Below are 27227 nucleotides of genomic sequence, written 5' to 3'. Positions count from 1 at the left end.
GCTGTTGTTACTGCAGGGGTGCAGGGAGCTCCTGCGTGGAGTCTTCGATGCCTTTCCTGCTGACGGGCTGAAGCTGTGCTTTCCAGACGTCAGTTAAAACCCGTGTTAATGAAGTAGAGCAGATGCATCTCGGGGGTTCCTGTCAGCGAAGGGTCTGGGTTGGCTCGTGGCGGCGGTTTCTAAAGAGCCAGGGCGCTGCGGTCCTCCCGGCCGCCGGGGGCGCTGCGCAGCGAGCGCGATGGGCTGTGCCGGCCCCGCCCGCCGTCCCCTCATCCCGCAGCCGCGGCGCCGGCCGGGCTGTTCCGGGAGGGCCGGGCCCGGTTCTCGTCTCGCCGTCCCGCGGCGGAAGGAGCCGCTGAGGCGGGAGCAGGTCGGGCCGGGCCCGGGGCGGTGGCGGCAGCGGGCGGTGCCGGGCCCGGCCGGGCTCTGGGGAGCGGGGAGCCGGGGGCGCTGCTGCTGCCCGCGTGTGATGCGCCGTGAGGCGGGGAGGGGGGAATGGCCTGAAATGAAATAGCGACCGTAGCGCTGCTGGTGTGGGGAGCCTGAGCCGGACGCTGGGCTGGGGTTCCCCGGTGCCGCCGCCTCCGCTGCTGAGCAGCGAGCAGCCCGGGCTGGCGGGGCAGCGGCGGGCGGGGCCGGCGGGATCGGCCCGTGTCGGGCTCCGGGCGGCCCAGGGCCCGGCGGGGCCGCAGCGATCGCGGCTGCTGCGGAGAGACGAGCGGAGCAAAGGGAACCGGCGGGGCGGGGCTGAGCGGAGGTTTGTCAGCGTTAGTCACGGAAACGCTGAGGGACTTTAGTCCCTTGGAGCGTTTGTTTGCTGGGTGCAGAGAGCCCAGAGGTGCCGGGGCCGTAACCGTGTGCGCTTTGCTGACAAAGGTCGATATTGTTCGTGCTTTATATGACAATAAAAGTTCCTGGTCTGCGGTTCCCCAGAGGAGCGCTCAGGAGCTCTGCGCTGGCAACCAGCACCTCGACTGGCGCTGCTGGCTGGGAGCGAACAGGTAACTGCTGGAATGGGGCTGTATTGCCCAGTCTAGAGCTCTAGAAACTCTAGTGTTTCTAAGTCATCTTGTAGCAGTATAAAGTCAATAGCCCAAATGAATGGCTTGACTGGGATGTGCTAATCCAGTTGACGTTGCAGCGTGGTGTTAACTCCACAGCAACTCTCCATGTCTTCAGAGGACAAAGAAGCTCAGGAGGACGAGCTGCTGGCTCTGGCCAGCATTTACGATGAGGACGTGTTCAAGAGATCCGAGTCTGCCCAAGGAGGAGAAACGAGGATTTTTCTGGAGTTGCCCCAAGACTTCATCATTTCTGTGAATGGTGAGTTGGCCGTTTTGTGTTATTCCAAAATGAGGTTTGCCTGGGCTCATTTCCAGGTAGGTGCTTCGGTGTTTGCTGCTCTAGTGAGCCGTGGGAGCTCTGAGCGACAGAGCAGGACCAACCCTGTTCTGTGCTTGTCGTGCTGTTTGGGTTTCTATCCGAGTGGGTGATTTCATCCTTATACGTGTAACCTCCTTAGTGAGCTTTAAAATTAGAGATGAGTGATAGTATTTCTTTGGAATAATTAAGTTCATTTATTACGTGTGGGGTTTTTTTTTGATTTGAGGATATATCTTTCTGTGGCCTTTGTTTATGGAGGATCTGGTATTTCACAGTTCTGGTGTTTCCTGATCTCACCACGTACATACAGCTCCATGAACTATGACTGCACTGAGAAGTTTAGTTATTGAGGGTTGCACTTTAAACCCAGAAACGTATCACCTGAAACAGGATATATTGGGTGCTGTCACCAGGAGCTGCATTTCATTATTTTCATTATCTTGTTATTTCTCCATCGTCTTTGGTTCAGGCAATTCCGCAGAGACCCTCCAGGGCACCCGCAGCGAATACACCGTCAGCTTTCTGCCTCCCCTTGTGCTGAAGTTTGAGCTCCCACCTGACTACCCGTCGACCTCCCCACCCGTGTTCACCCTCCGTGGAAAATGGCTCTCCCAGGCCCAGGTTTGTGAAACAGTTTTGACACTTGAACAGAGCTTTTGTGGCCTGGGGTAACCAACAGTGCTCTGGGGGACGTTAGTGCAGTAGATGAAAGTCAAATGAAGACATAAATGATCACATTGCTCTTTCAGTTGGCTCTTCTTTTGTTTCCTCCTTATGGTTATGTGGTCACCATGCTGCGGCGTGAAAGCTGCAGCTGTGAGCATTATTTTTGTGTGTATTTCTTGTCTGTACTAACACCTCCAGAATCTGAAATGTGAGGTGGCACTGAGGAGGAGCATGGGAGGAGAGGCAAACAGTGACCAGTCGTCAGAACTTCCTGAGCCCTGAATTGTTCTTGTTTTCTAGCTCAGCACTCTTTGCAGGCACTTGGACAACATATGGGAAGAGAATCGAGGCTCCGTGGTCTTGTTTGCCTGGATTCAGTTTCTGAAGGAAGAAACACTGAGTTATCTGAAGATTTCCTCCCCATATGAGCTCCAGATGTGCCATGGAGGGAGCGGGCAGAGTGGGCCGCCGTCGCTCCCTCCCGGCGCTGAGCAGTGCGGGGATGCAGCGTGCGCAGCCGCGGCTGGAGCCGAAATCCTCGATGCCAGAGCCGTGCAGGACGTGGAGTCGCTGTCCAGTCTGATCAGGGAAATCCTGGACTCGGATCAGGCTCAGAGGAGGAAATGCTTTGACAGCAAGATGTTCTCGTGCAATATCTGCTTCTGCGAGAAGCTGGGCAGCGAGTGTATGTACTTCGTGGAGTGCAGCCACGTGTACTGCAGAGCGTGCCTCAAGGACTACTTCGAAATCCAGATCAGGGACGGGAAGGTGCAGTGTCTCAACTGTCCCGACTCGGAGTGTTCGTCGGTTGCTACTCCCGGCCAGGTAACGAAACGTGGGAGCGGTGACGGTCGAGCTCTGTAAGGTGCTGGTGATTACGGCAGCCAAGGTGTGTCTTGTCCTGCTGAGCACCAGGAATGTACCTGGGGAAGGTTTGTTCTTACTCGTGAGTCACACAGAGCTCTGGAGTTAAACCTGGATCACTTGGCGCAGAACTCTGCTCACTGTAGTAGCACCGGCCTTGGCCAGAGGCCTGATTGGATTCCTGTTGCATTTCACGCTGCGTGCTTTTCATTTGATTAATCACTGTTAAATGGCATTTCCAGGAGCATTTTCATGAGCTATGGGAGACTCTAAAGTGCATCCCTCCCCGCTGTAGGATCTTTGTCGTTGACTCCCTGCTTTTGCTGCTGGCAGCAGGCTCAGCGTTTCAGACGCGTCCTCTCCCCTTGGTCTCTGTCCAGGTGAAGGAGCTGGTTGGAGAGCAGCTGTTTGCGCGTTATGACCGCCTGCTGCTGCAGTCCAGCCTGGACACGATGGCAGACGTGGTGTATTGCCCGCGCCGCGGCTGCCAGACCCCGGTCATGAAGGATCCCGAGAGCATCATGGGCATCTGTTCCTGCTGCAACTACGCCTTCTGTACCTTCTGTCGAATGACGTACCACGGGGTCTCTCCGTGTCGACTCACGGCAGGTTGGTCATTGGATTTCAGAACGGCGTTGAGAAGCAACTAAGTGGGATGTGAAAAAGAGGGAAGGTCAGAAATTGAGCAAGGAAGCTCATTGCCACGTGAGCTTTGTGAAAATGAGATTCATTTGGAGTAGGTCTGTTGTTGGCCATTCAAAATATTCCTTTGATGACACTCCCCAGCTGAGGAAGTCCCCAAACTGCTGATGGCCACATTGTGAGAGGCCATGGCAAGGGAGGAATCATTGTACATGTGCCTTTTTTGACCCTTTCCTGTACATCCACCACTTTCTCTTGTCAGAGTTGAGATTGGAATCAGGTGGATGCTTCTCTGTCTGGTGGGTCTTAAAGTCACGTAACAGAGATTCACTGAATGTGTGTTCAGAAACAGCATTGATGTTTTTCCATTATTTTACATCGTAGATATGTTCTAACTCCATTGACTGGTCTCTTTTATGATGAAACTTGTAGAAGCGTTGAATTTGGAGGCAGAGGGGTTTATATATTCTCATAGTTTTCTTATATATATTAATGTTTTACTTGCCTTTGAATTAACGATGTTAGTTTCCTTTGAGAATACTTTATGCTGTTATTAGCTGGACTTCTTTATATAATGTATTAGAAAAGCTGATTTATTTTGTTTGTTTGGGTTTGGATTGTTTGTTTGTTTTATTCCCCAGAGAAATTATTGACTTTGCAACAAGACTATTTAGAAGCAGATCGAGAAACTAAAAGACTTATGGAACGATGCTATGGGAAACGAGTGATTCAGAAAATCCTGGAGGAGATGGACAGTAAAGAATGGCTGAAAAGCAACTCCAAGGCCTGTCCTAACTGTGCTGCCCCCATACAGGTAAATAAAGAGGGGAAATGCTGGAGAATCAGAGTAACTCTTAACAGAACTGAAGTTAAGCCAGTTTTGTATTTAGCCTGGAGCTAAGATTTATTTGTAGCCTCCAAGTTCACCAGGAAAGGTGAATTTCTAGGAAATGGTAAGAGAACCATTTCTGTCTGTTACACAGACAGGAGGTGACGGTTCTGGAGCACAGGGACTTGAGTAAGTACAGCGGCCGGGATTGTTCAGCGTCCGGTACGAAAAGATCCAGGTTGAATATGGATCCGTATGAATCCCTTTGTTTTCCATGCGTTTCAGGCTGCCGCTCTTTCAGACCACAGCCAGGAAATAAAACTGGGTTCAGGAAAATCCTGATTGCCACGGTTGTTGGCGTTATAACCAATTTACAGGTCTGGGATTCTGGCTCCAAGTTCTCTTATACAGTGAAAAAATATCAGTGTTATGATGGAGTCAGTGTAGAATGTTTTCCTTAGTTGGTGCGTTTTTGAGGACTGATATTGTTTAGAGACAAGCCTGACATGGTCAGATTTTGTTAATGCTCTTTCTCGTTTCCTTCCCCTCCCAGAAAATAGATGGTTGCAACAGGATGATGTGTACAAGCTGCATGAAGAATTTCTGCTGGATTTGTATGGGTCTTCTGTCAGACGAGGACCCCTACGCACACTACAATGACCCAGCTTCCCCCTGCTTTAACAGGTGGGTATTTACAGGCATTTCTGCTACTGTCGTACCTCTGATATCTGTATTTTTTTCTTACTGTCTCTCCCAGATTATTCTTGCCTTGAAATTGCTAGCTACACACTTTAAGACACAATTTCTTCTCTCAAATATTCAGACTTCATAGGAGGGCCTGACACCAACAATAAAAAAAGAACAGGAGTGATTTGGGATATGGCTTTTACAGAACGTTTCTTTAAAATCCCGGAGAAGCGTGCCGGGGATGCTCCTGCGCTGCACTTCTGCTGTGCCCAGAGACCGCCCGGGGGCAGCGGTTCCTCGCAGACGCTCAGGTGTGTGACAGCGCGACACAGGCTCTGGGTGCACGAGCTGCAGACTCGGCTCAGCTCGTGCCTGTGCGGGTATATGAGAGACACAGGGCGGTGCTGCTGGCCGGACAGACGGACGGGCCGGCAGGTCAGCGCGCTGTGGTTACAGCAGCCTCTGAACCGCTGTGTTCCGCTGGCTGTGCCCGGCGCTGGGCTGCGCAGCGTCTGGGCGCAACAGTCCAAACGCCAACAGTTCGTTCAGTCCTCGGCTGGCTGCTCTGCTGGAATGGCCGCCCGGTGAGGCTGTGAGCTCTTGGCGCGGGCAGTGGCTGCTGGTCATGTGCTGCCGAAGTACCAACTGGGAACGGCAGCATGTTAAGTAACTTTTAATATGTTCTAGATTATTAATATTTTCAGGGATTTCTCAAGACACCATGTTTGTGAGGTGCTGCACAACCCTCTGGTAGAAGGTGCTGTGGAAGTGCAGAGCAGTTTGTTATAATTGGCTTCGAGGATTGCAGCACGGGTGGTTCATGATACCGACAAAATTTGGGAAACTTGCCACTTTTGTATTTTCTGTCACATTTAGATTGAGGTTTTTGTACGTGTGTTATTTTTTGTACATCCTGATATACCTCCCTGGCTGTCTTGCAGGTTGTTTCACATGATGCTTATTGATGGTGAGCCCTTGGAACCTGGAGACTGAAACCCAGTGGCCTTCTCGAGCAGGAAAAGCTGAACAAACGCGCGACAGATGCTTTCCATTTTGGTCACGTTTGTTCTCTTTTCTCTCCGGTGCGTGGCAGAAGAACGGTAACTGCCGTGCGCTGCAGCATCCGCGCGCTTCAGAGGCTGCTGCCAAAACCAAAGCAGCCGTTTTACCCGTCCTGTGGTCAGGATCACCGTGGAAGCCCCTGCCAGTCATATCGAGTGTTAAAGACAAATACAGCCAGTCAGAAGCTGGAAAATTACAGAAAAAATGGATGATGAGGAAGTGCCCCTTTTTCCAAAGCAAACAAGCAAAACCAAATCCCAAGTCACTGAAATGCTGGGGAGTTTCCTTCAAGGAGACAGACCTTTGGAGTATCCTGCACCTTTTGCTTCTCTGGCCTTTCCTGAGCTGTTTCTCTGAAAAGCAGCTCGTTGCTCTGTCGCTGATGCTTCCTGACGATGGTGAAGCTGATCCTCCCCCTCCCCTTCCCGCTGGCTGTGCCGCCGGGGTCTGCGTGTCGCCCAGAGCTTTGGCAGAAGCGCCCAACCAAATCCAGACATTGGAGCAGTTTGACTTCTCTCTGTGTTGTCGATCAGATTTTGAAATGCACTTTCATGGATACATATTTAAGATTAATTATTCAAGATATTGAAAATTACCTTGTCTTCTCAGATTATTAATTAATTTATTTTTTACTAATTCTTCATATTAGAATTTTGATGAGCTGATCGTTTTCCTTCTTGACTGGATCTCTTATTTCCATTGTGCTTGCACTTCAAATTATTTCAGAAACCAAATTGTTTCCCCTGAGGTCTCAGTTTTTTCAGCATAAAAGTAATTACTGGAGGGAAGCACTATTTTTTAATAAAGTTTTCCACTTGCAGAATGATCTAAAATATTTATTTTGAAATTACAACTGTGTGTGCTGTGTTCAAAACAACTTGCAGGGTCCAGACGGATAGCTCGGAACTGGAAAACTTCAGACACTCCAGGTGAACGCCTCTCGCTCAGTGTTGACTGCTGGTAAATAAATTTATACTCAGATATTTGGGCAAAATGAGTGCTGATTTAGCTCCTCTCACAGAGGATGAAAGTCTGTACTGTTGGGATTGGCTGTGATTGAAAAGATGAGAGATGGTCTTGGTTGAGGCTGTGGGACAGTATGTAGGGAAAGGTTCCGTTGCGTGTGGTTTGAATTGTGTTTCCTGCACCTTTCACATGCACTAAATTCACTTTAAGACGGTCAATAGTGTCCTGGTTGTGTTTGTTGGGCGGCGCAGGTCAGTGTGGGGCAGAGCTGCTCTGGGGGGCGATGCCTCGTGCTGCGGTGACGACTCGGAGCTGTGCACGTGCTGCTGAATCCTCCCCTTCCCCGGCCGAGCCAGCGCGGTTCTGTTTTAAGTGAGTGCAATGTCAAAGTGCATTGCGGAGCAGGAGCGAGCCCGAGTGCATTTGTCCTCACCGAAGGGAACGCAGCCCACAGTGATCAGCCGTTTGGTGTCTGGAACGCTGGGCTTTCATGTATCTTCACATTTAAGTTTTGGGGCTTCAGTCCCCATTGTAGCTGCTTCACAGGTTAAACAGTTCATTCCCCAGTGACTTTACCTGCAGGGAATAAGTGGTGGAAGGTTGTGGAAAACTGTTCATGCATTCAAGCAAAGGTGTTTCTGTACTTAATTTCTGGCAAATGCAAGGAAGTGCTGCAACTGTTTTCTGAATTTTAAGTAAGCTCCTTTAAACATAAATCTGGTGCAGCCTCCTAGCTCTGAGTTCCTGACAGTTCCCGAATTTCCCTCGCTCTCAGACGCGGATGTCTGCTGGAACATCTGTCCGTCCGTCCGCTGCAACAGAGCAGGCGCTGCGGTCCTCCCGGCCGCCGGGGGCGCTGCGCAGCGAGCGCGATGGGCTGTGCCGGCCCCGCCCGCCGTCCCCTCATCCCCGCAGCCGCGGCGCCGGCCGGGCTGTTCCGGGGGGGCCGGGCCCGGTTCTCGTCTCGCCGTCCCGCGGCGGAAGGAGCCGCTGAGGCGGGAGCAGGTCGGGCCGGGCTCGGGGCGGTGGCGGCAGCGGGCGGTGCCGGGCCCGGCCGGGCTCTGGGGAGCGGGGAGCCGGGGGCGCTGCTGCTGCCCGCGTGTGATGCGCCGTGAGGCGGGGAGGGGGGAATGGCTGGAAACGAAATAGCGACCGTAGCGCTGCTGGTGTGGGGAGCCTGAGCCGGACGCTGGGCTGGGGTTCCCCGGTGCCGCCCTCCGCTGCTGAGCAGCGAGCAGCCCGGGCTGGCGGGGCAGCGGCGGGCGGGGCCGGCGGGATCGGCCCGTGTCGGGCTCCGGGCGGCCCAGGGCCCGGCGGGGCCGCAGCGATCGCGGCTGCTGCGGAGAGACGAGCGGAGCAAAGGGAACCGGCGGGGCGGGGCTGAGCGGAGGTTTGTCAGCGTTAGTCACGGAAACGCTGAGGGACTTTAGTCCCTTGGAGCGTTTGTTTGCTGGGTGCAGAGAGCCCAGAGGTGCCGGGGCCGTAACCGTGTGCGCTTTGCTGACAAAGGTCGATATTGTTCGTGCTTTATATGACAATAACAGTTCCTGGTCTGCGGTTCCCCAGAGGAGCTCAGGAGCTCTGCGCTGGCAACCAGCACCTCGACTGGCGCTGCTGGCTGGGAGCGAACAGGTAACTGCTGGAATGGGGCTGTATTGCCCAGTCTAGAGCTCTAGAAACTCTAGTGTTTCTAAGTCATCTTGTAGCAGTATAAAGTCAATAGCCCAAATGAATGGCTTGACTGGGATGTGCTAATCCAGTTGACGTTGCAGCGTGGTGTTAACTCCACAGCAACTCTCCATGTCTTCAGAGGACAAAGAAGCTCAGGAGGACGAGCTGCTGGCTCTGGCCAGCATTTACGATGAGGACGTGTTCAAGAGATCCGAGTCTGCCCAAGGAGGAGAAACGAGGATTTTTCTGGAGTTGCCCCAAGACTTCATCATTTCTGTGAATGGTGAGTTGGCCGTTTTGTGTTATTCCAAAATGAGGTTTGCCTGGGCTCATTTCCAGGTAGGTGCTTCGGTGTTTGCTGCTCTAGTGAGCCGTGGGAGCTCTGAGCGACAGAGCAGGACCGACCCCGTTCTGTGCTTGTCGTGCCGTTTGGGTTTCTATCCGAGTGGGTGATTTCATCCTCATACGTGTAACCTCCTTAGTGAGCTTTAAAATTAGAGATGAGTGATAGTATTTCTTTGGAATAATTAAGTTCATTTATTACATGTGGCTTTTTTTTTTTGATTTGAGGATATGTCTTTCCGTGGCCTTTGTTTATGGAGGATCTGGTATTTCACAGTTCTGGTGTTTCCTGATCTCACCCCGTACATACAACTCCATGAACTATGACTGCACTGAGAAGTTTAGTTATTGAGGGTTGGATTTTAAACCCAGAAACGTATCACCTGAAACAGGATATATTGGGTGCTGTCACCGGGAGCTACATTTCATTATTTTCATTATCTTGTTATTTCTCCATCGTCTTTGGTTCAGGCAATTCCGCAGAGACCCTCCAGAGCACCCGCAGCGAATACACCGTCAGCTTTCTGCCTCCCCTTGTGCTGAAGTTTGAGCTCCCACCTGACTACCCGTCGACCTCCCCACCCGTGTTCACCCTCCGTGGAAAATGGCTCTCCCAGGCCCAGGTTTGTGAAACAGTTTTCACACTTGAACAGAGCTTTTGTGGCCTTGGGTAACCAACAGTGCTCTGGGGGATGTTAGTGCACTAGATGAAAGTCAAATGAAGACATAAATGATCACATTGCTCTTTCAGTTGGCTCTTCTTTTCTTTCCTCCTTATGGTTATGTGGTCACCATGCTGCGGCGTGAAAGCTGCAGCTGTGAGCATTATTTTTGTGTGTATTTCTTGTCTGTACTAACACCTCCAGAATCTGAAATGTGAGGTGGCACTGAGGAGGAGCATGGGAGGAGAGGCAAACAGTGACCAGTCGTCAGAACTTCCTGAGCCCTGGACTTGTTCTTGTTTTCTAGCTCAGCACTCTTTGCAGGCACTTGGACAACATATGGGAAGAGAATCGAGGCTCCGTGGTCTTGTTTGCCTGGATTCAGTTTCTGAAGGAAGAAACACTGAGTTATCTGAAGATTTCCTCCCCGTATGAGCTCCAGATGTGCCATGGAGGGAGCGGGCAGAGTGGGCCGCCGTCGCTCCCTCCCGGCGCTGAGCAGTGCGGGGATGCAGCGTGCGCAGCCGCGGCTGGAGCCGAAATCCTCGATGCCAGAGCCGTGCAGGACGTGGAGTCACTGTCCAGTCTGATCAGGGAAATCCTGGACTCGGATCAGGCTCAGAGGAGGAAATGCTTTGACAGCAAGATGTTCTCGTGCAATATCTGCTTCTGCGAGAAGCTGGGCAGCGAGTGTATGTACTTCGTGGAGTGCAGCCACGTGTACTGCAGAGCGTGCCTGAAGGACTACTTCGAAATCCAGATCAGGGACGGGAAGGTGCAGTGTCTCAACTGTCCCGACTCGGAGTGTTCGTCGGTTGCTACTCCCGGCCAGGTAACAAAACGTGGGAGCGGTGACGGTCGAGCTCTGTAAGGTGCTGGTGATTACGGCAGCCAAGGTGTGTCTTGTCCTGCTGAGCACCAGGAATGTACCTGGGGAAGGTTTGTTCTTACTCGTGAGTCACACAGAGCTCTGAAGTTAAACCTGGATCACTTGGCGCAGAACTCTGCTCACTGTAGTAGCACCGGCCTTGGCCAGAGGCCTGATTGGATTCCTGTTGCATTTCACACTGCGTGCTTTTCATTTGATTAATCACTGTTAAATGGCATTTCCAGGAGCATTTTCATGAGCTATGGGAGACTCTAAAGTGCATCCCTCCCCACTGTAGGATCTTTGTCGTTGACTCCCTGCTTTTGCTGCTGGCAGCAGGCTCAGCGTTTCAGACGCGCCCTCTCCCCTTGGTCTCTGTCCAGGTGAAGGAGCTGGTTGGAGAGCAGCTGTTTGCGCGTTACGACCGCCTGCTGCTGCAGTCCAGCCTGGACACGATGGCAGACGTGGTGTATTGCCCGCGCCGCGGCTGCCAGACCCCGGTCATGAAGGATCCCGAGAGCATCATGGGCATCTGTTCCTGCTGCAACTACGCCTTCTGTACCTTCTGTCGAATGACGTACCACGGGGTCTCTCCGTGTCGACTCACGGCAGGTTGGTCATTGGATTTCAGAACGGCGTTGAGAAGCAACTAAGTGGGATGTGAAAAAGAGGGAAGGTCAGAAATTGAGCAAGGAAGCTCATTGCCACGTGAGCTTTGTGAAAATGAGATTCATTTGCAGTAGGTCTGTTGTCGGCCATTCAAAATATTCCTTTGATGACACTCCCCAGCTGAGGAAGTCCCCAAACTGCTGATGGCCACATTGTGAGAGGCCATGGCAAGGGAGGAATCATTGTACATGTGCCTTTTTTGACCCTTTCCTGTAAATCCACCACTTTCTCTTGTCAGAGTTGAGATTGGAATCAGGTGGATGCTTCTCTGTCTGGTGGGTCTTAAAGTCACGTAACAGAGATTCACTGAATGTGTGTTCAGAAACAGCATTGATGTTTTTCCATTATTTTACATCGTAGATATGTTCTAACTCCATTGACTGGTCTCTTTTATGATGAAACTTGTAGAAGCGTTGAATTTGGAGGCAGAGGGGTTTATATATTCTCATAGTTTTCTTATATATATTAATGTTTTACTTGCCTTTGAATTAACGATGTTAGTTTCCTTTGAGAATACTTTATGCTGTTATTAGCTGGACTTCTTTATATAATGTATTAGAAAAGCTGATTTATTTTGTTTGTTTGGGTTTGGATTGTTTGTTTGTTTTATTCCCCAGAGAAATTATTGACTTTGCAACAAGACTATTTAGAAGCAGATCGAGAAACTAAAAGACTTATGGAACGATGCTATGGGAAACGAGTGATTCAGAAAATCCTGGAGGAGATGGACAGTAAAGAATGGCTGAAAAGCAACTCCAAGGCCTGTCCTAACTGTGCTGCCCCCATACAGGTAAATACAGAGGGGAAATGCTGGAGAATCAGAGTAACTCTTAACAGAACTGAAGTTAAGCCAGTTTTGTATTTAGCCTGGAGCTAAGATTTATTTGTAGCCTCCAAGTTCACCAGGAAAGGTGAATTTCTAGGAAATGGTAAGAGAACCATTTCTGTCTGTTACACAGACAGGAGGTGACGGTTCTGGAGCACAGGGACTTGAGTAAGTGCAGCGGCCGGGATTGTTCAGCGTCCGGCACGAAAAGATCCAGGTTGAATATGGATCCGTATGAATCCCTTTGTTTTCCATGCGTTTCAGGCTGCCGCTCTTTCAGACCACAGCCAGGAAATAAAACTGGGTTCAGGAAAATCCTGATTGCCACGGTTGTTGGCGTTATAACCAATTTACAGGTCTGGGATTCTGGCTCCAAGTTCTCTTATACAGTGAAAAAATATCAGTGTTATGATGGAGTCAGTGTAGAATGTTTTCCTTAGTTGGTGCGTTTTTGAGGACTGATATTGTTTAGAGACAAGCCTGACATGGTCAGATTTTGTTAATGCTCTTTCTCGTTTCCTTCCCCTCCCAGAAAATAGATGGTTGCAACAGGATGACGTGTACAAGCTGCATGAAGAATTTCTGCTGGATTTGTATGGGTCTTCTGTCAGACGAGGACCCCTACGCACACTACAATGACCCAGCTTCCCCCTGCTTTAACAGGTGGGTATTTACAGGCATTTCTGCTACTGTCGTACCTCTGATATCTGTATTTTTTTCTTACTGTCTCTCCCAGATTATTCTTGCCTTGAAATTGCTAGCTACACACTTTAAGACACAATTTCTTCTCTCAAATATTCAGACTTCATAGGAGGGCCTGACACCAACAATAAAAAAAGAACAGGAGTGATTTGGGATATGGCTTTTACAGAACGTTTCTTTAAAATCCCGGAGAAGCGTGCCGGGGATGCTCCTGCGCTGCACTTCTGCTGTGCCCAGAGACCGCCCGGGGGCAGCGGTTCCTCGCAGACGCTCAGGTGTGTGACAGCGCGACACAGGCTCTGGGTGCACGAGCTGCAGACTCGGCTCAGCTCGTGCCTGTGCGGGTATATGAGAGACACAGGGCGGTGCTGCTGGCCGGACAGACGGACGGGCCGGCAGGTCAGCGCGCTGTGGTTACAGCAGCCTCTGAACCGCTGTGTTCCGCTGGCTGTGCCCGGCGCTGGGCTGCGCGGTGTCTGGGCGCAACAGTCCAAACGCCAACAGTTCGTTCAGTCCTCGGCTGGCTGTTCTGCTGGAATGGCCGCCCGGTGAGGCTGTGAGCTCTTGGCACGGGCAGTGGCTGCTGGTCATGTGCTGCCGAAGTACCAACTGGGAACGGCAGCATGTTAAGTAACTTTTAATATGTTCTAGATTATTAATATTTTCAGGGATTTCTCAAGACACCATGTTTGTGAGGTGCTGCACAACCCTCTGGTAGAAGGTGCTGTGGAAGTGCAGAGCAGTTTGTTATAATTGGCTTCGAGGATTGCAGCACGGGTGGTTCATGATACCGACAAAATTTGGGAAACTTGCCACTTTTGTATTTTCTGTCACATTTAGATTGAGGTTTTTGTGCGTACGTTATTTTTGTATGTCCCGATGTACCTCCCTGGCTGTCTTGCAGGTTGTTTCACATGATGCTTATTGATGGTGAGCCCTTGGAACCTGGAGACTGAAACCCCGTGGCCTTCTCGAGCAGGAAAAGCTGAACAAACGCGCGACAGATGTTTTCCATTTTGGTCACGTTTGTTCTCTTTTCTCTCCGGTGCGTGGCAGAAGAACGGTAACTGCCGTGCGCTGCAGCATCCGCGCGCTTCAGAGGCTGCTGCCAAAACCAAAGCAGCCGCTTTACCCGTCCTGTGGTCAGGATCACCGTGGAAGCCCCTGCCAGTCATATCGAGTGTTAAAGACAAATACAGCCAGTCAGAAGGTGGAAAATTACAGAAAAAATGGATGATGAGGAAGTGCCCCTTTTTCCAAAGCAAACAAGCAAAACCAAATCCCAAGTCACTGAAATGCTGGGGAGTTTCCTTCAAGGAGACAGACCTTTGGAGTATCCTGCACCTTTTGCTTCTCTGGCCTTTCCTGAGCTGTTTCTCTGAAAAGCAGCTCGTTGCTCTGTCGCTGATGCTTCCTGACGATGGTGAAGCTGATCCTCCCCATCCCCTTCCCGCTGGCTGTGCCGCCGGGGTCTGCGTGTCGCCCAGAGCTTTGGCAGAAGCGCCCAACCAAATCCAGACATTGGAGCAGTTTGACTTCTCTCTGTGTTGTCGATCAGATTTTGAAATGCACTTTCATGGATACATATTTAAGATTAATTATTCAAGATATTGAAAATTACCTTGTCTTCTCAGATTATTAATTAATTTATTTTTTACTAATTCTTCATATTAGAATTTTGATGAGCTGATAGTTTTCCTTCTTGACTGGATCTCTTATTTCCATTGTGCTTGCACTTCAAATTATTTCAGAAACCAAATTGTTTCCCCTGACGTCTCAGTTTTTTCAGCATAAAAGTAATTACTGGAGGGAAGCACTATTTTTTAATAAAGTTTTCCACTTGCAGAATGATCTAAAAAATTTATTTTGCAATTACAACTGTGTGTGCTGTGTTCAAAACAACTTGCAGGGTCCAGACGGATAGCTCGGAACTGGAAAACTTCAGACACTCCAGGTGAACACCTCTCGCTCAGTGTTGACTGCTGGTAAATAAATTTATACTCAGATATTTGGGCAAAATGAGTGCTGATTTAGCTCCTCTCACAGAGGATGAAAGTCTGTACTGTTGGGATTGGCTGTGATTGAAAAGATGAGAGATGGTCTTGGTTGAGGCTGTGGGACAGTGTGTAGGGAAAGGTTCCGTTGCGTGTGGTTTGAATTGTGTTTCCTGCACCTTTCACATGCACTAAATTCACTTTAAGACGGTCAATAGTGTCCTGGTTGTGTTTGTTGGGCGGCGCAGGTCAGTGTGGGGCAGAGCTGCTCTGGGGGGCGATGCCTCGTGCTGCGGTGACGACTCGGAGCTGTGCACGTGCTGCTGAATCTTCCCCTTCCCCGGCCGAGCCAGCGCAGTTCTCTTTTAAGTGAGTGCAATGTCAAAGTGCATTGCGGAGCAGGAGCGAGCCCGAGTGCACTTGTCCTCACCGAAGGGAACGCAGCCCACAGTGATCAGCCGTTTGGTGTCTGGAACGCTGGGCTTTCATGTATCTTCACATTTAAGTTTTGGGGCTTCAGTCCCCATTGTAGCTGCTTCACAGGTTAAACAGTTCATTCCCCAGTGACTTTACCTGCAGGGAATAAGTGGTGGAAGGTTGTGGAAAACTGTTCATGCATTCAAGCAAAGGTGTTTCTGTACTTAATTTCTGGCAAATGCAAGGAAGTGCTGCAACTGTTTTCTGAATTTTAAGTAAGCTCCTTTAAACATAAATCTGGTGCAGCCTCCTAGCTCTGAGTTCCTGACAGTTCCCGAATTTCCCTCGCTCTCAGACGCGGATGTCTGCTGGAACATCTGTCCGTCCGTCCGCTGCAACAGAGCAGGCGCTGCGGTCCTCCCGGCCGCCGGGGGCGCTGCGCAGCGAGCGCGATGGGCTGTGCCGGCCCCGCCCGCCGTCCCCTCATCCCGCAGCCGCGGCGCCGGCCGGGCTGTTCCGGGTGGGCCGGGCCCGGTTCTCGTCTCGCCGTCCCGCGGCGGAAGGAGCCGCTGAGGCGGGAGCAGGTCGGGCCGGGCCCGGGGCGGTGGCGGCAGCGGGCGGTGCCGGGCCCGGCCGGGCTCTGGGGAGCGGGGAGCCGGGGGCGCTGCTGCTGCCCGCGTGTGATGCGCCGTGAGGCGGGGAGGGGGGAATGGCTGGAAGCGAAATAGCGACCGTAGCGCTGCTGGTGTGCGGAGCCTGAGCCGGACGCTGGGCTGGGGTTCCCCGGTGCCGCCGCCTCCGCTGCTGAGCAGCGAGCAGCCCGGGCTGGCGGGGCAGCGGCGGGCGGGGCCGGCGGGATCGGCCCGTGTCGGGCTCCGGGCGGCCCAGGGCCCGGCGGGGCCGCAGCGATCGCGGCTGCTGCGGAGAGACGAGCGGAGCAAAGGGAACCGGCGGGGCGGGGCTGAGCGGAGGTTTGTCAGCGTTAGTCACGGAAACGCTGAGGGACTTTAGTCCCTTGGAGCGTTTGTTTGCTGGGTGCAGAGAGCCCAGAGGTGCCGGGGCCGTAACCGTGTGCGCTTTGCTGACAAAGGTCGATATTGTTCGTGCTTTATATGACAATAACAGTTCCTGGTCTGCGGTTCCCCAGAGGAGCGCTCAGGAGCTCTGCGCTGGCAACCAGCACCTCGACTGGCGCTGCTGGCTGGGAGCGAACAGGTAACTGCTGGAATGGGGCTGTATTGCCCAGTCTAGAGCTCTAGAAACTCTAGTGTTTCTAAGTCATCTTGTAGCAGTATAAAGTCCAAATGAATGGCTTGACTGGGATGTGCTAATCCAGTTGACGTTGCAGCGTGGTGTTAACTCCACAGCAACTCTCCATGTCTTCAGAGGACAAAGAAGCTCAGGAGGACGAGCTGCTGGCTCTGGCCAGCATTTACGATGAGGACGTGTTCAAGAGATCCGAGTCTGCCCAAGGAGGAGAAACGAGGATTTTTCTGGAGTTGCCCCAAGACTTCATCGTTTCTGTGAACGGTAAGTTGGCCGTTTTGTGTTATTCCAAAATGAGGTTTGCCTGGGCTCATTTCCAGGTAGGTGCTTCGGTGTTTGCTGCTCTAGTGAGCCGTGGGAGCTCTGAGCGACAGAGCAGGACCGACCCCGTTCTGTGCTTGTCGTGCTGTTTGGGTTTCTATCCGAGTGGGTGATTTCATCCTCATACGTGTAACCTCCTTAGTGCGCTTTAAAATTAGAGATGAGTGATAGTATTTCTTTGGAATAATTAAGTTCATTTATTACATGTGGCTTTTTTTTTTGATTTGAGGATATGTCTTTCCGTGGCCTTTGTTTATGGAGGATCTGGTATTTCACAGTTCTGGTGTTTCCTGATCTCACCTTGTACATACAGCTCCATGAACTATGACTGCACTGAGAAGTTTAGTTATTGAGGGTTGGATTTTAAACCCAGAAACGTATCACCTGAAACAAGATATATTGGGTGCTGTCACCGGGAGCTACATTTCATTATTTTCATTATCTTGTTATTTCTCCATCGTCTTTGGTTCAGGCAATTCCGCAGAGACCCTCCAGGGCACCCGCAGCGAATACACCGTCAGCTTTCTGCCTCCCCTTGTGCTGAAGTTTGAGCTCCCACCTGACTACCCGTCGACCTCCCCACCCGTGTTCACCCTCCGTGGAAAATGGCTCTCCCAGGCCCAGGTTTGTGAAACAGTTTTGACACTTGAACAGAGCTTTTGTGGCCTGGGGTAACCAACAGTGCTCTGGGGGACGTTAGTGCAGTAGATGAAAGTCAAACGAAGACAAAAAGTCATCACGTTGCTCATTCTGTTGGCTCTTCTTTTGTTTCCTCCTTATGGTTATGTGTTCACCATGCTGCGGCGTGAAAGCTGCACCTGTGAGCATTATTTTTGTGTGTATTTCTTGTCTGTACTAACACCTCCAGAATCTGAAATGTGAGGTGGCACTGAAGAGGAGCATGGGAGGAGAGGCAAACAGTGACGAGTCGTCAGAACTTCCTGAGCCCTGAATTGTTCTTGTTTTCTAGCTCAGCACTCTTTGCAGGCACTTGGACAACATATGGGAAGAGAATCGAGGCTCCGTGGTCTTGTTTGCCTGGATTCAGTTTCTGAAGGAAGAAACACTGAGTTATCTGAAGATTTCCTCCCCGTTTGAGCTCCAGATGTGCCATGGAGGGAGCGGGCAGAGTGGGCCGCCGTCGCTCCCTCCCGGCGCTGAGCAGTGCGGGGATGCAGCGTGCGCAGCCGCGGCTGGAGCCGAAATCCTCGATGCCAGAGCCGTGCAGGACGTGGAGTCGCTGTCCAGTCTGATCAGGGAAATCCTGGACTCGGATCAGGCTCAGAGGAGGAAATGCTTTGACAGCAAGATGTTCTTGTGCAATATCTGCTTCTGCGAGAAGCTGGGCAGCGAGTGTATGTACTTCCTGGAGTGCAGCCACGTGTACTGCAGAGCGTGCCTCAAGGACTACTTCGAAATCCAGATCAGGGACGGGAAGGTGCAGTGTCTCAACTGTCCCGACTCGGAGTGTTCGTCGGTTGCTACTCCCGGCCAGGTAACGAAACGTGGGAGCGGTGACGGTCGAGCTCTGTAAGGTGCTGGTGATTACGGCAGCCAAGGTGTGTCTTGTCCTGCTGAGCACCAGGAATGTACCTGGGGAAGGTTTGTTCTTACTCGTGAGTCACACAGAGCTCTGGAGTTAAACCTGGATCACTTGGCGCAGAACTCTGCTCACTGTAGTAGCACCGGCCTTGGCCAGAGGCCTGATTGGATTCCTGTTGCATTTCACGCTGCGTGCTTTTCATTTGATTAATCACTGTTAAATGGCATTTCCAGGAGCATTTTCATGAGCTATGGGAGACTCTAAAGTGCATCCCTCCCCGCTGTAGGATCTTTGTTGTTGACTCCCTGCTTTTGCTGCTGGCAGCAGGCTCAGCGTTTCAGACGCGTCCTCTCCCCTTGGTCTCTGTCCAGGTGAAGGAGCTGGTTGGAGAGCAGCTGTTTGCGCGTTACGACCGCCTGCTGCTGCAGTCCAGCCTGGACACGATGGCAGACGTGGTGTATTGCCCGCGCCGCGGCTGCCAGACCCCGGTCATGAAGGATCCCGAGAGCATCATGGGCATCTGTTCCTGCTGCAACTACGCCTTCTGTACCTTCTGTCGAATGACGTACCACGGGGTCTCTCCGTGTCGACTCACGGCAGGTTGGTCATTGGATTTCAGAACCGCATTGAATAGCAACTAAGTGGGATGTGAAAAAGAGGGAAGGTCAGAAATTGAGCAAGGAAGCTCATTGCCACGTGAGCTTTGTGAAAATGAGATTCATTTGCAGTAGGTCTGTTGTCAGCCATTCAAAATATTCCTTTGGTTACACTCCCCAGCTGAGGAAGTCCCCAAACTGCTGATGGCCACATTGTGAGAGGCCATGGCAAGGGAGGAATCATTGTACATGTGCCTTTTTTGACCCTTTCCTGTAAATCCACCACTTTCTCTTGTCAGAGTTGAGATTGGAATCAGGTGGATGCTTCTCTGTCTGGTGGGTCTTAAAGTCACGTAACAGAGATTCACTGAATGTGTGTTCAGAAACAGCATTGATGTTTTTCCATTATTTTACATCGTAGATATGTTCTAACTCCATTGACTGGTCTCTTTTATGATGAAACTTGTAGAACCGTTGAATTTGGAGGCAGAGGGGTTTATATATTCTCATCTTTTTCTTATATATGTTAATGTTTTACTTGCCTTTGAATTAACGATGTTAGTTTCCTTTGAGAATATGCTGTTATTAGCTGGACTTCTTTATATAATGTATTAGAAAAGCTGATTTGTTTGTTTTATTCCCCAGAGAAATTATTATCTTTGCGAAAAGACTATTTAGAAGGAGACGGAGAAACTAAAAGATTCTTGGAAAAACGTTATGGGAAACGAGTGATTCAGAAAATCCTGGAGGAGATGGACAGTAAAGAATGGCTGGAAAGCAACTCCAAGGCCTGTCCTAACTGTGCTGCCCCCATAGAGGTAAATACAGAGGGGAAGGGTTGGGGAATCGGTGTGGAATGTTTTCCTTAGTTGATGTAATTTGAGGACTGTTATCGTTTAGAGAAAACCCTGACATGGTCAGATTTTGTTAATGCTCTTTCTCATTTCCTCCCCCTCCCAGAAAATGGATGGTTGTAACAAGATGACGTGTACAAGCTGCATGCTGCATTTCTGCTGGATTTGTATGGGTCGTCTGCCAAACAAAGACCCCTACGCACACTACAATGACCCAGCTTCCCCCTGCTTTAACGGGTGGGTATTTACACACGTTTCTTCTAGTGACATAACTCTGGTTTTTTGTTTAAAACTTTTGCTTTAAAATCCCGGAGAAGCGTGCCGGGGCTGCTCCTGCGCTGCACTTCTGCTGTGCCCAGAGACCGCCCGGGGGCAGCGGTTCCTCGCAGACGCTCAGGTGTGTGACAGCGCGACACAGGCTCTGGGTGCACGAGCTGCAGACTCGGCTCAGCTGGTGGCTGCGCGGGTGTGTGAGAGACACGGGGCGGTGCTGCTGGCCGGACAGACGGACGGGCCGGCAGGTCAGCGCGCTGTGGTTACAGCAGCCTCTGAACCGCTGTGTTCCGCTGGCTGTGCCCGGCGCTGGGCTGCGCGGTGTCTGGGCGCAACAGTCCAAACGCCAACAGTTCGTTCAGTCCTCGGCTGGCTGTTCTGCTGGAATGGCTGTGGCTGACTGGATTCTTTTCTTTTTACCTTGGCCGTTCTTTTTCACATTCCCTTCTCTCACAGCCGTCATGTTTCCACTTCTGTATTTTTTGTTGCATTTAGATGGAGGTTTTTGTACGCGTGTTATTTTTTGTACATCCTGATATACCTCCCTGGCTGTCTTGCAGGTTGTTTCACATGATGCTTATTGATGGTGAGCCCTTGGAACCTGGAGATTGAAACCCCGTGGCCTTCTCGAGCAGCAAAAGCTGAACAAACGCGCGACAGATGCTTTCCATTTTGGTCACGTTTGTTCTCTTTTCTCTCCGGTGCGTGGCAGAAGAACGGTAACTGCCGTGCGCTGCAGCATCCGCGCGCTTCAGAGGCTGCTGCCAAAACCAAAGCAGCCGCTTTACCTGTCCTGTGGTCAGGATCACCGTGGAAGCCCCTGCCAGTCATATCGAGTGTTAAAGACAAATACAGCCAGTCAGAAGGTGGAAAATTACAGAAAAAATGGATGATGAGGAAGTGCCCCTTTTTCCAAAGCAAACAAGCAAAACCAAATCCCAAGTCACTGAAATGTTGGTGGATTTCCTTCAAGGAGACAGACCTTTGGAGTATCCTGCACCTTTTGCTTCTCTGGCCTTTCCTGAGCTGTTTCTCTGAAAAGCAGCTCGTTGCTCCGCCGCTGATGCTTCCTGACGATGGTGAAGCTGATCCTCCCCCTCCCCTTCCCGCTGGCTGTGCCGCCGGGGTCTGCGTGTCGCCCAGAGCTTTGGCAGAAGCGCCCAACCAAATCCAGACATTGGAGCAGTTTGACTTCTCTCTGTGTTGCTGTTGTATTAACTTACGGTGCTGCTCCTTATTCTGACAGCGGTGAGCGCTGAGGGGATGCGCTGCATACGTGGCCAGGCAGAGGATGGAAGTATTAGTCAGATTCTTCATCACAAATTTGAGTTTTCCTTCTTGACTGGATCCCTTATTTCCACTGTTCTTGCACTTCAAATTATTTCAAAACCCAAATTGTTTCCCCTAAGATCTCAGTTTTTTCAGCATAAAAGTAATTACTGGAGGGAAGCACTATTTTTAAAAAGTTTTTCCACTTGCAGAATGGTCTAAAAAATTGGTTTGAAATTAACAACTGTGTGTGCTGTGTTCAAAACAACTCGCAGGGTCCAGACGGATAGCTCGGAACTGGAAAACTTCAGACACTCCAGGTGAACACCTCTCGCTCAGTGTTGACTGCTGGTAAATAAATTTATACTCAGATATTTGGGCAAAATGAGTGCTGATTTAGCTCCTCTCACAGAGGATGAAAGTCTGTACTGTTGGGATTGGCTGTGATTGAAAAGATGAGAGATGGTCTTGGTTGAGGCTGTGGGACAGTGTGTAGGGAAAGGTTCTGTTGTGTACAGTTTGAATTGTGTTTCCTGCACCTTTCACATGCACTAAATTCACTTTAAGATGGTCAATAGTGTCCTGGTTGTGTTTGTTGGGGCAGCGCAGGTCAGTGTGGGGCAGAGCTGCTCTGGGTGGCCATGGCCTCATGCTGCGGTGACACAGGCTGGGGCAGAGGGGGTGACAGGGACTGCGCTGCTCCCGAGAACACATGGGGACAGAGGGTGATGTTGGCCACACCGTGTCCTGAATTCCGGGCACTCAGGGCCCCGTGTTCTGCACGAGGCAGAGGGGACAGAGCCCCTGAGGAGGGGACCAGGAGGGGACTGTGGTCATAGGACAATCTGCTCGTGCTGCAAATGTCGAACAGCCAAAACCAGAACCCGTTTTCCCTGACAGAGCCCGGCTGGCGACCCACCTGACGTGGCGCAGACTTTCTTTGTTGGTTTTTTCTGTTAACTTCTACACCGCTCCTCACCTGCTCCGTTTCTGTGCCTGCACAGAACGAGCGCTGGAGTCTCTGCAGATGTTTTGTGGTAGAAGGCAGAGAGCTGTGACCTCCTCCCCTTTCAGGATCCCCACTTGTTAATGCAACGTCTGCTGACGGGCAGGACAGACCCACTGCAGGTGTCTTGTGGAAACCAGACAAGGGGGAAGCTCTTGCATCAGGAGCAGCAGTAGCTATAACATTCCTACCAAACTGCTTTAATAGAGCTTTGGATCTTGGTGATGGAGAAATCCTGTGCAAAATAACAGGTGTTTCTCCTGCTTTGAAGGCTGTGGTGTTGCTGTTCAAAGCTGGTTATTACGAGTCCGGTTCAGCTGCCTGCCCTGTTCCATGTTTCACTGGCACAGTGAGGCTGAGCACCAGATACAGTCAATAAGACCACTTAAAAAAAGATGAAGATGTTTACTGTGGAAAGTGATATTACAGACCAGCAGCTTACAAATTTCTGCATAAAGAACATAAATGCTGCCCAGTTTGTGTTGCAGTGCAAGCCAGGCTGAGCCCAGGGGGAGCAGAGCCCTTTGGGGCCTCAGTCCCCATTGCAGCTGCCTCCCAGGTTAAACAGCTCATTCCCCACTGACTTTACCTGCAGGGAGTAAGTGGCAGGAGGTTGTGGAACACAGAATACTGGATCCCTTCCTCATTTGGTTCAATAAGGCAGGTGTTGCCTCTGTCTTTTTAATGGAAAGAAGCAAGCACACGATCATTTTGCTAATTTAAGACCAAATATGAGATTCTGCAGAGATTCCCTTTCTTCACAGCCGGTTTCCAGCAGAAAAGCTGCTAGGCACTGTGAACACTGAGGTTAATCGCTGTACGGCTTCTTAGCCTGGCTGCTCTCTGCTCCCGCCGCCTTCATGCTGTACAAGGGCTCCACAAGCTTGTTGTGAACCAGCATTAAACCTAACGGAGAAGGTACAAAGATGACTTCAGTAGACATAACAAAGCAAAACTCTCATTCATGGAGTGCTCATGAAATTAGACATTGCTGGAGTTGCTGTTCCTTTGCTCCCATGCCCACACAGCCGTTACCTTTGCGCTTTTATTATCACTGTACATCTCAGCTGTTTTATTGAAGGAATTACTCCCTTGGGAGTTGATGGAACAGAAACATCTCATACAAAACACGGCTTGGGCCACCTACTGAGTACAAGAGCCGAACGCTCACCTTTGAAGTATTTCACCGTCTTCACTTTGAGTTCCAGCGTGGCTTCCTCATCGCACACAAACACGGTGTTGGGGTGTTGCTGGAAGGCAGACACCGTCCACATGTGGTTGACGCCTTCTTCGATGGCTTTGTACAAAGCAAAGGCTTTGTGGGCTCCCGTGATCAGAATCATCACCTGCACTCCAAGCACAGCAGGTCGGTCAGGGCCGGGAGCGCGGTCAGACAGCACAGCCCCAATGCTGAACTACGGGAGCCACCCCGGTCCCTACGGGGACATCCGACATCTCCCAGGGGAACTTCACTGTATCATCCTTCTGTTTGCTCTGGTGTCATTTTATTTGTCAACTAAATCATAGCCTGGCGGGTCATTTTAATGATTCAGATCCTTTGAGCTCCTGGTGGGCACCTATTGAGAGTTAAGGAGTATAAAATGAAGGCAGAGAGTCGGTTAAAGCTGTCCCGTGCAGCTCACACGAGCTGCTGGGGTGACACCAGGTCAGCTGGTGATTCTTGCCGTTATTTCCCCAGATGAGATTCTTAACCAAAGAACCTTTCTAGCTCCCTGTGGATCACACCCATACTGCAGGGCTACACAAATGCATTAGCAGAGCAAAAACGAAGACAGCAAGAGGCAGTGACCGCTTTTCTCCGAACCTCTCTGGCGTCCATGACAGTGCCCACTCCAACCGTCAAAGCCATCGTGGGGACTTTGGAGAGGTCACCATCAAAGAACCTGGCGTTGGCCAGTATAGTGTCCATAGCCAAGGTCTTCACTCGCGTCCTGGACACCAAGCTGGATCCGGGCTCGTTGAAGGCAATGTGACCATCTGGGCCGATCCCTGCGACAGACAGAGCGGGAGAAGCGTATCAGTGGCTGCGACAGTTGCTGCAGGAAGCGGAGCCAACAACGCTCCTATTACAAGGACAGTGGGTGCTTCAGGAATAGATACAGATCTGAGAAAAACACCTGCAATTTTTCTGCTCAAGCTCGAATTTGCTTTTGGTAGGAATGATATCAAAAGCCCCCTCAGAAGTCAACAAAGACTCTTCCCTGATTGTGCTGGGACAACAAGTAGCTGCAGAACGTTACAGCAAACGGATGGGAAGAGTTTGTGTTGCACTCCCTGACTACTCCCAGCAGTTTCCTGTTAGCGTTGACAATTACAATGTATTTTGTATTGGGTACAAATCATCGAATCATCGAGTACCAGGTTGGAAGGGACCACAAAGATCATCTGCTCCAACCTTTCTTGGCAAAAGCCTGGTCTAGGCAGGATGGCCCAGCACCCTGTCCAGCTGCATCTTAAACGTGTCCCTGCCTGCTTCTCCTGCTCGTTCCCCGAACGATTCCCTTACTGGGTTGAAACACTTAACACACTGGTGCTTCGGAAGACAAGCAAACACAAGAGCGATGGAGTATGGGGCGGCTTTCACCGCAAATCCACTGGAAATGAGCTCTCCCGATAATAAATGAGGTGGCTGGCGGAGGAAAGGCAGCGCGTCCTGCCCGTGGCTGGACACCGCTGGTCCTTTGGGTTTTCACCTCCAACGAAGAGTTCGATTCCTCCAGCTGCTTTGATTTTCTCCTCAAATGCGTCACACTCCGCCTGCAGATCGGGTGCGTTTCCATCCAAAATGTGCACGTTTTCTGCCGAGATGTCAATATGCTTGAAGAAGTTATTCCACATGAAGGAATGGTAACTCTCCGGGTGATCCCTCGGGAGCCCTGGTGACAGAGCACGGAGGGGCTGAGACAACGGAAAGAACGTCGCACACAACCACCTACACGGCCTTGCAGCGGTTTGGTAACAGAGCTGCCTTCTCTGTCCTCTGTGACTCCCTCAACTCCCATGACTTGTTTTTAATTCCCTAAATAGCACGATTAAAATCAGTCACAATAGCTCCGGTAACACGTGTGCTCATATTAACATGCGATGGATGTTCCAGAAGAGCAGGCGTGCACTGTGCCTCAGCTCTTACCACCTCTTCAGCCTTCCTCGCGGTTTGTATTAACAAAGACAATTAAAAAACTGTGCAGAAGCCTGGGAAATAACTTATTGTATACATTTTTTTCCCTTTGAATGCTATAAACCCACACCAGACTGCCTGCTCCCTAATGCTCCTTGATAGGATTGTTCACAGAAGCCTTAACCAGAGTAAAACTGCCATTGGCAAATATTTAGTCTGTATGTTTTCCACCTTTGGAGCTTCAGGCTTGCCCACTAATCTCTCTGTACTCTTTCTTCTGAAGAGGCTGTTTCACCACAGCTCCATAAACAACAGTCCAGCTGGTTCTGGAAGGACACTCGGACAGGTCCTTGTAAGAGAGCTGGAGCCAAAGTGACCTTTAGCACCCAGGGCAGAGGTGGCGGTTGACACCGCACCGTGTCTCAGCCTGCGACAAGACGGACTCTTAGCTGCTCAGTCCTTAAGTTCAGGTAAAATGCAGCAGCATCTAGTGCGGATAGTACCAGGTTACACCTGATACCCTTTCATATTTCTGATACAGGTTTTCAAATTGTCCCTATTAACTCCCTTGGCCAATGCAAATTTTATCCTCCCGACCTTGAACGTTTTGCAGGCGGATTTTCCACACCCACCGGGCACTGACGGGACGTTCGGTGCGGGGCCCATCAGCCCCTCAGCGCAGACACCGCACACGCAGCTCCGCAGAGCAGCCACTCACCCACGTACTCGTCCATGTTGAAGGTTTTCACGTACTCGAAGGAGAGGTCTCCGTTCCGGCAGTACTCCACCAGCTTCGCGTAGCAGCCCAGCGGGGTGCTGCCTGCGGGACCGTGGCTCAGCCGGGCAGCGGACCCAGACCGGCCCCGCTCCGCTCCGCTCCTGGGCCGGCCCCGGCCCCCGACCCCGCTCCGCTCCTGGGCCGGCCCCGGCCCCCGACCCCGCTCCGCTCCCGGCTCCGCTGCTGGACCCCGACGCCACTCTCAGCCCGGCCCCGCTCGTCTCCGCTCGCCGCTCAGCTCCCTTCCCCGCTCGGCTCCGCTGCTGGACCCCGACCCCACTCTCAGCCCGGCCCCGCTCGTCTCCGCTCCCGGCCCCGCTCCCGGCACCGCTCCGCTCCCGGCCCCGCTCCGCTCCGCTCCCGGCCCCGCTCGCCTCCGCTCCCGGCCCCGCTCCGCTCCGCTCCCGGCCCCGCACTCACCCGTGGGCAGCCCCAGCGTGAAGAAGCGGCCGGGCCCGGGCCCGAAGTGCACGATGCGGTTGCGGATGTACTTGGCCGCCCACTCGCTGGCCTGCGCGTACGTCTCCAGGATGACGAGCTTCATGGCCGGGCCGGGCGGACAGCGCCGCTACGCCGCCATCTTACCGCCCGCTCCGCCCCGGGACCCCGCACCGGCCGGGCCGCTGCCCGCGCCGCCCCCGGGGCGCTGGGTGAGCGCCGGGCCGGCCCCTCCCGGTGCCGGCGGGACCGTGGGGTCAGAATTCAGGGTTAGAATTGAAGGAAGCGGTTAAATGCACCCGGCAGTGGAGTGGCTGGGTGCTACCGGTCTGTTCGAACAGCGCGGCCAGGACCGGGCGCTGCGCGTCCCCTGTCCCGGCCACTGTCCGTCCCCTGTCCCGGGCACTGTCCGTCCCCTGCCCCGGGCGCTGTCCGTCCCCTGTCCCGGGCGCTGTCCGTCCCCTGTCCCAGGCGCTGTCCGTCCCCTGTCCCAG

The 27227-nt window shown here is 51.8% G+C and overlaps 4 protein-coding genes across 19 annotated transcripts; 3 read left to right on the top strand and 1 right to left on the bottom strand.

Annotated features, from left to right (window-relative positions):
• Positions 1-260: 260 nt before the first annotated feature.
• Positions 261-7279, top strand: LOC309445104 (E3 ubiquitin-protein ligase RNF14-like). 7 transcript variants are annotated; one of them, XR_014185235.1, is made up of 9 exons: positions 261-370; positions 1161-1323; positions 1853-2004; positions 2350-2874; positions 3294-3522; positions 4197-4369; positions 4938-5068; positions 5277-5382; positions 6013-7279. XR_014185235.1 is itself a non-coding variant. In XM_082063568.1 (9 exons), exons 3-9 carry the CDS (start codon positions 1170-1172, stop codon positions 6062-6064), a joined length of 1416 nt encoding a protein of 471 aa, XP_081919694.1. In that variant the 5' UTR covers positions 265-370; positions 934-1001; positions 1161-1169; the 3' UTR covers positions 6065-7278. The 7 variants fall into 7 exon arrangements, 5 of the variants coding, with proteins under 5 accessions (XP_081919693.1, XP_081919694.1, XP_081919695.1 ...); XR_014185236.1 differs by having other exon boundaries at positions 5208-5382; positions 6013-6056; XM_082063568.1 differs by lacking the exon at positions 5277-5382 and adding an exon at positions 934-1001 and having other exon boundaries at positions 265-370; positions 6013-7278.
• A 735-nt stretch (positions 7280-8014) lies between these two features.
• Positions 8015-14843, top strand: LOC309445040 (E3 ubiquitin-protein ligase RNF14-like). 5 transcript variants are annotated; one of them, XM_082063465.1, is made up of 10 exons: positions 8053-8104; positions 8666-8731; positions 8891-9053; positions 9584-9735; positions 10082-10606; positions 11026-11254; positions 11929-12101; positions 12670-12800; positions 12940-13114; positions 13744-14843. In XM_082063465.1, the coding sequence occupies exons 3-9, from the start codon at positions 8900-8902 to the stop codon at positions 12956-12958; spliced, it is 1383 nt and encodes a 460-aa protein (XP_081919591.1). In that variant the 5' UTR covers positions 8053-8104; positions 8666-8731; positions 8891-8899; the 3' UTR covers positions 12959-13114; positions 13744-14843. The 5 variants fall into 5 exon arrangements, with proteins under 5 accessions (XP_081919590.1, XP_081919591.1, XP_081919589.1 ...); XM_082063464.1 differs by lacking the exon at positions 8666-8731 and having other exon boundaries at positions 8015-8104; XM_082063463.1 differs by lacking the exon at positions 8053-8104 and having other exon boundaries at positions 8124-8731; positions 8872-9053; positions 13009-13114.
• Positions 14844-15724: 881 nt separating this feature from the next.
• RNF14 (ring finger protein 14) lies at positions 15725-21744 on the top strand. 5 transcript variants are annotated; one of them, XM_082063825.1, is made up of 9 exons: positions 15795-15834; positions 16398-16465; positions 16618-16780; positions 17310-17461; positions 17808-18332; positions 18752-18980; positions 19622-19794; positions 19937-20067; positions 20664-21744. In XM_082063825.1, the coding sequence occupies exons 3-9, from the start codon at positions 16627-16629 to the stop codon at positions 20713-20715; spliced, it is 1416 nt and encodes a 471-aa protein (XP_081919951.1). In that variant the 5' UTR covers positions 15795-15834; positions 16398-16465; positions 16618-16626; the 3' UTR covers positions 20716-21744. The 5 variants fall into 5 exon arrangements, with proteins under 5 accessions (XP_081919952.1, XP_081919951.1, XP_081919949.1 ...); XM_082063823.1 differs by lacking the exon at positions 15795-15834 and adding an exon at positions 15883-16221 and having other exon boundaries at positions 16341-16465; positions 16637-16780; XM_082063826.1 differs by lacking the exon at positions 16398-16465 and having other exon boundaries at positions 15725-15834.
• Positions 21745-22769: 1025 nt separating this feature from the next.
• On the bottom strand, positions 22770-27227 carry GNPDA1 (glucosamine-6-phosphate deaminase 1). Of its 2 annotated transcripts, none has more exons than XM_082063832.1 (6): positions 26716-27227; positions 26236-26337; positions 25093-25275; positions 24204-24388; positions 23550-23724; positions 22770-23284 (listed from the first exon to the last, which is right to left on the bottom strand). In XM_082063832.1, exons 1-6 carry the CDS (start codon positions 26837-26839, stop codon positions 23187-23189), a joined length of 867 nt encoding a protein of 288 aa, XP_081919958.1. In that variant the 5' UTR covers positions 26840-27227; the 3' UTR covers positions 22770-23186. The 2 variants fall into 2 exon arrangements, with proteins under 2 accessions (XP_081919958.1, XP_081919959.1); XM_082063833.1 differs by having other exon boundaries at positions 26236-26333; positions 26716-26876.

Source organism: Streptopelia decaocto (assembly GCF_964273445.1).
Source record: "Streptopelia decaocto genome assembly, chromosome: 12".
Lineage (NCBI taxonomy): Eukaryota > Metazoa > Chordata > Aves > Columbiformes > Columbidae > Streptopelia > Streptopelia decaocto.
The sequence above is the reverse complement of the archived record's forward strand: the minus strand, read 5'-3'. Positions and strand labels throughout refer to the sequence as shown.

Coding starts and splice junctions, on each gene's coding strand:
- LOC309445104 (XM_082063567.1), top strand. CDS start 1,170: ATGTCTTCAGAGGACAAAGAAGCTCAGGAGGACGAGCTGCTGGCTCTG. Junction 1,324..1,852: donor CTTCATCATTTCTGTGAATG/GTGAGTTGGCCG, acceptor TCTTTGGTTCAG/GCAATTCCGCAGAGACCCTC. Junction 2,875..3,293: donor CGGTTGCTACTCCCGGCCAG/GTAACGAAACGT, acceptor GTCTCTGTCCAG/GTGAAGGAGCTGGTTGGAGA.
- LOC309445040 (XM_082063462.1), top strand. CDS start 8,631: ATGACAATAACAGTTCCTGGTCTGCGGTTCCCCAGAGGAGCTCAGGAG. Junction 9,054..9,583: donor CTTCATCATTTCTGTGAATG/GTGAGTTGGCCG, acceptor TCTTTGGTTCAG/GCAATTCCGCAGAGACCCTC. Junction 10,607..11,025: donor CGGTTGCTACTCCCGGCCAG/GTAACAAAACGT, acceptor GTCTCTGTCCAG/GTGAAGGAGCTGGTTGGAGA.
- RNF14 (XM_082063823.1), top strand. CDS start 16,363: ATGACAATAACAGTTCCTGGTCTGCGGTTCCCCAGAGGAGCGCTCAGG. Junction 18,981..19,621: donor TCCGTGTCGACTCACGGCAG/GTTGGTCATTGG, acceptor TTTATTCCCCAG/AGAAATTATTATCTTTGCGA. Junction 20,068..20,663: donor GCTTCCCCCTGCTTTAACGG/GTGGGTATTTAC, acceptor GCTGTCTTGCAG/GTTGTTTCACATGATGCTTA.
- GNPDA1 (XM_082063832.1), bottom strand. CDS start 26,839: ATGAAGCTCGTCATCCTGGAGACGTACGCGCAGGCCAGCGAGTGGGCG. Junction 23,725..24,203: donor CTGTCATGGACGCCAGAGAG/GTTCGGAGAAAA, acceptor CTTGGAGTGCAG/GTGATGATTCTGATCACGGG. Junction 23,285..23,549: donor GACGGTGAAATACTTCAAAG/GTGAGCGTTCGG, acceptor CTTCTCCGTTAG/GTTTAATGCTGGTTCACAAC.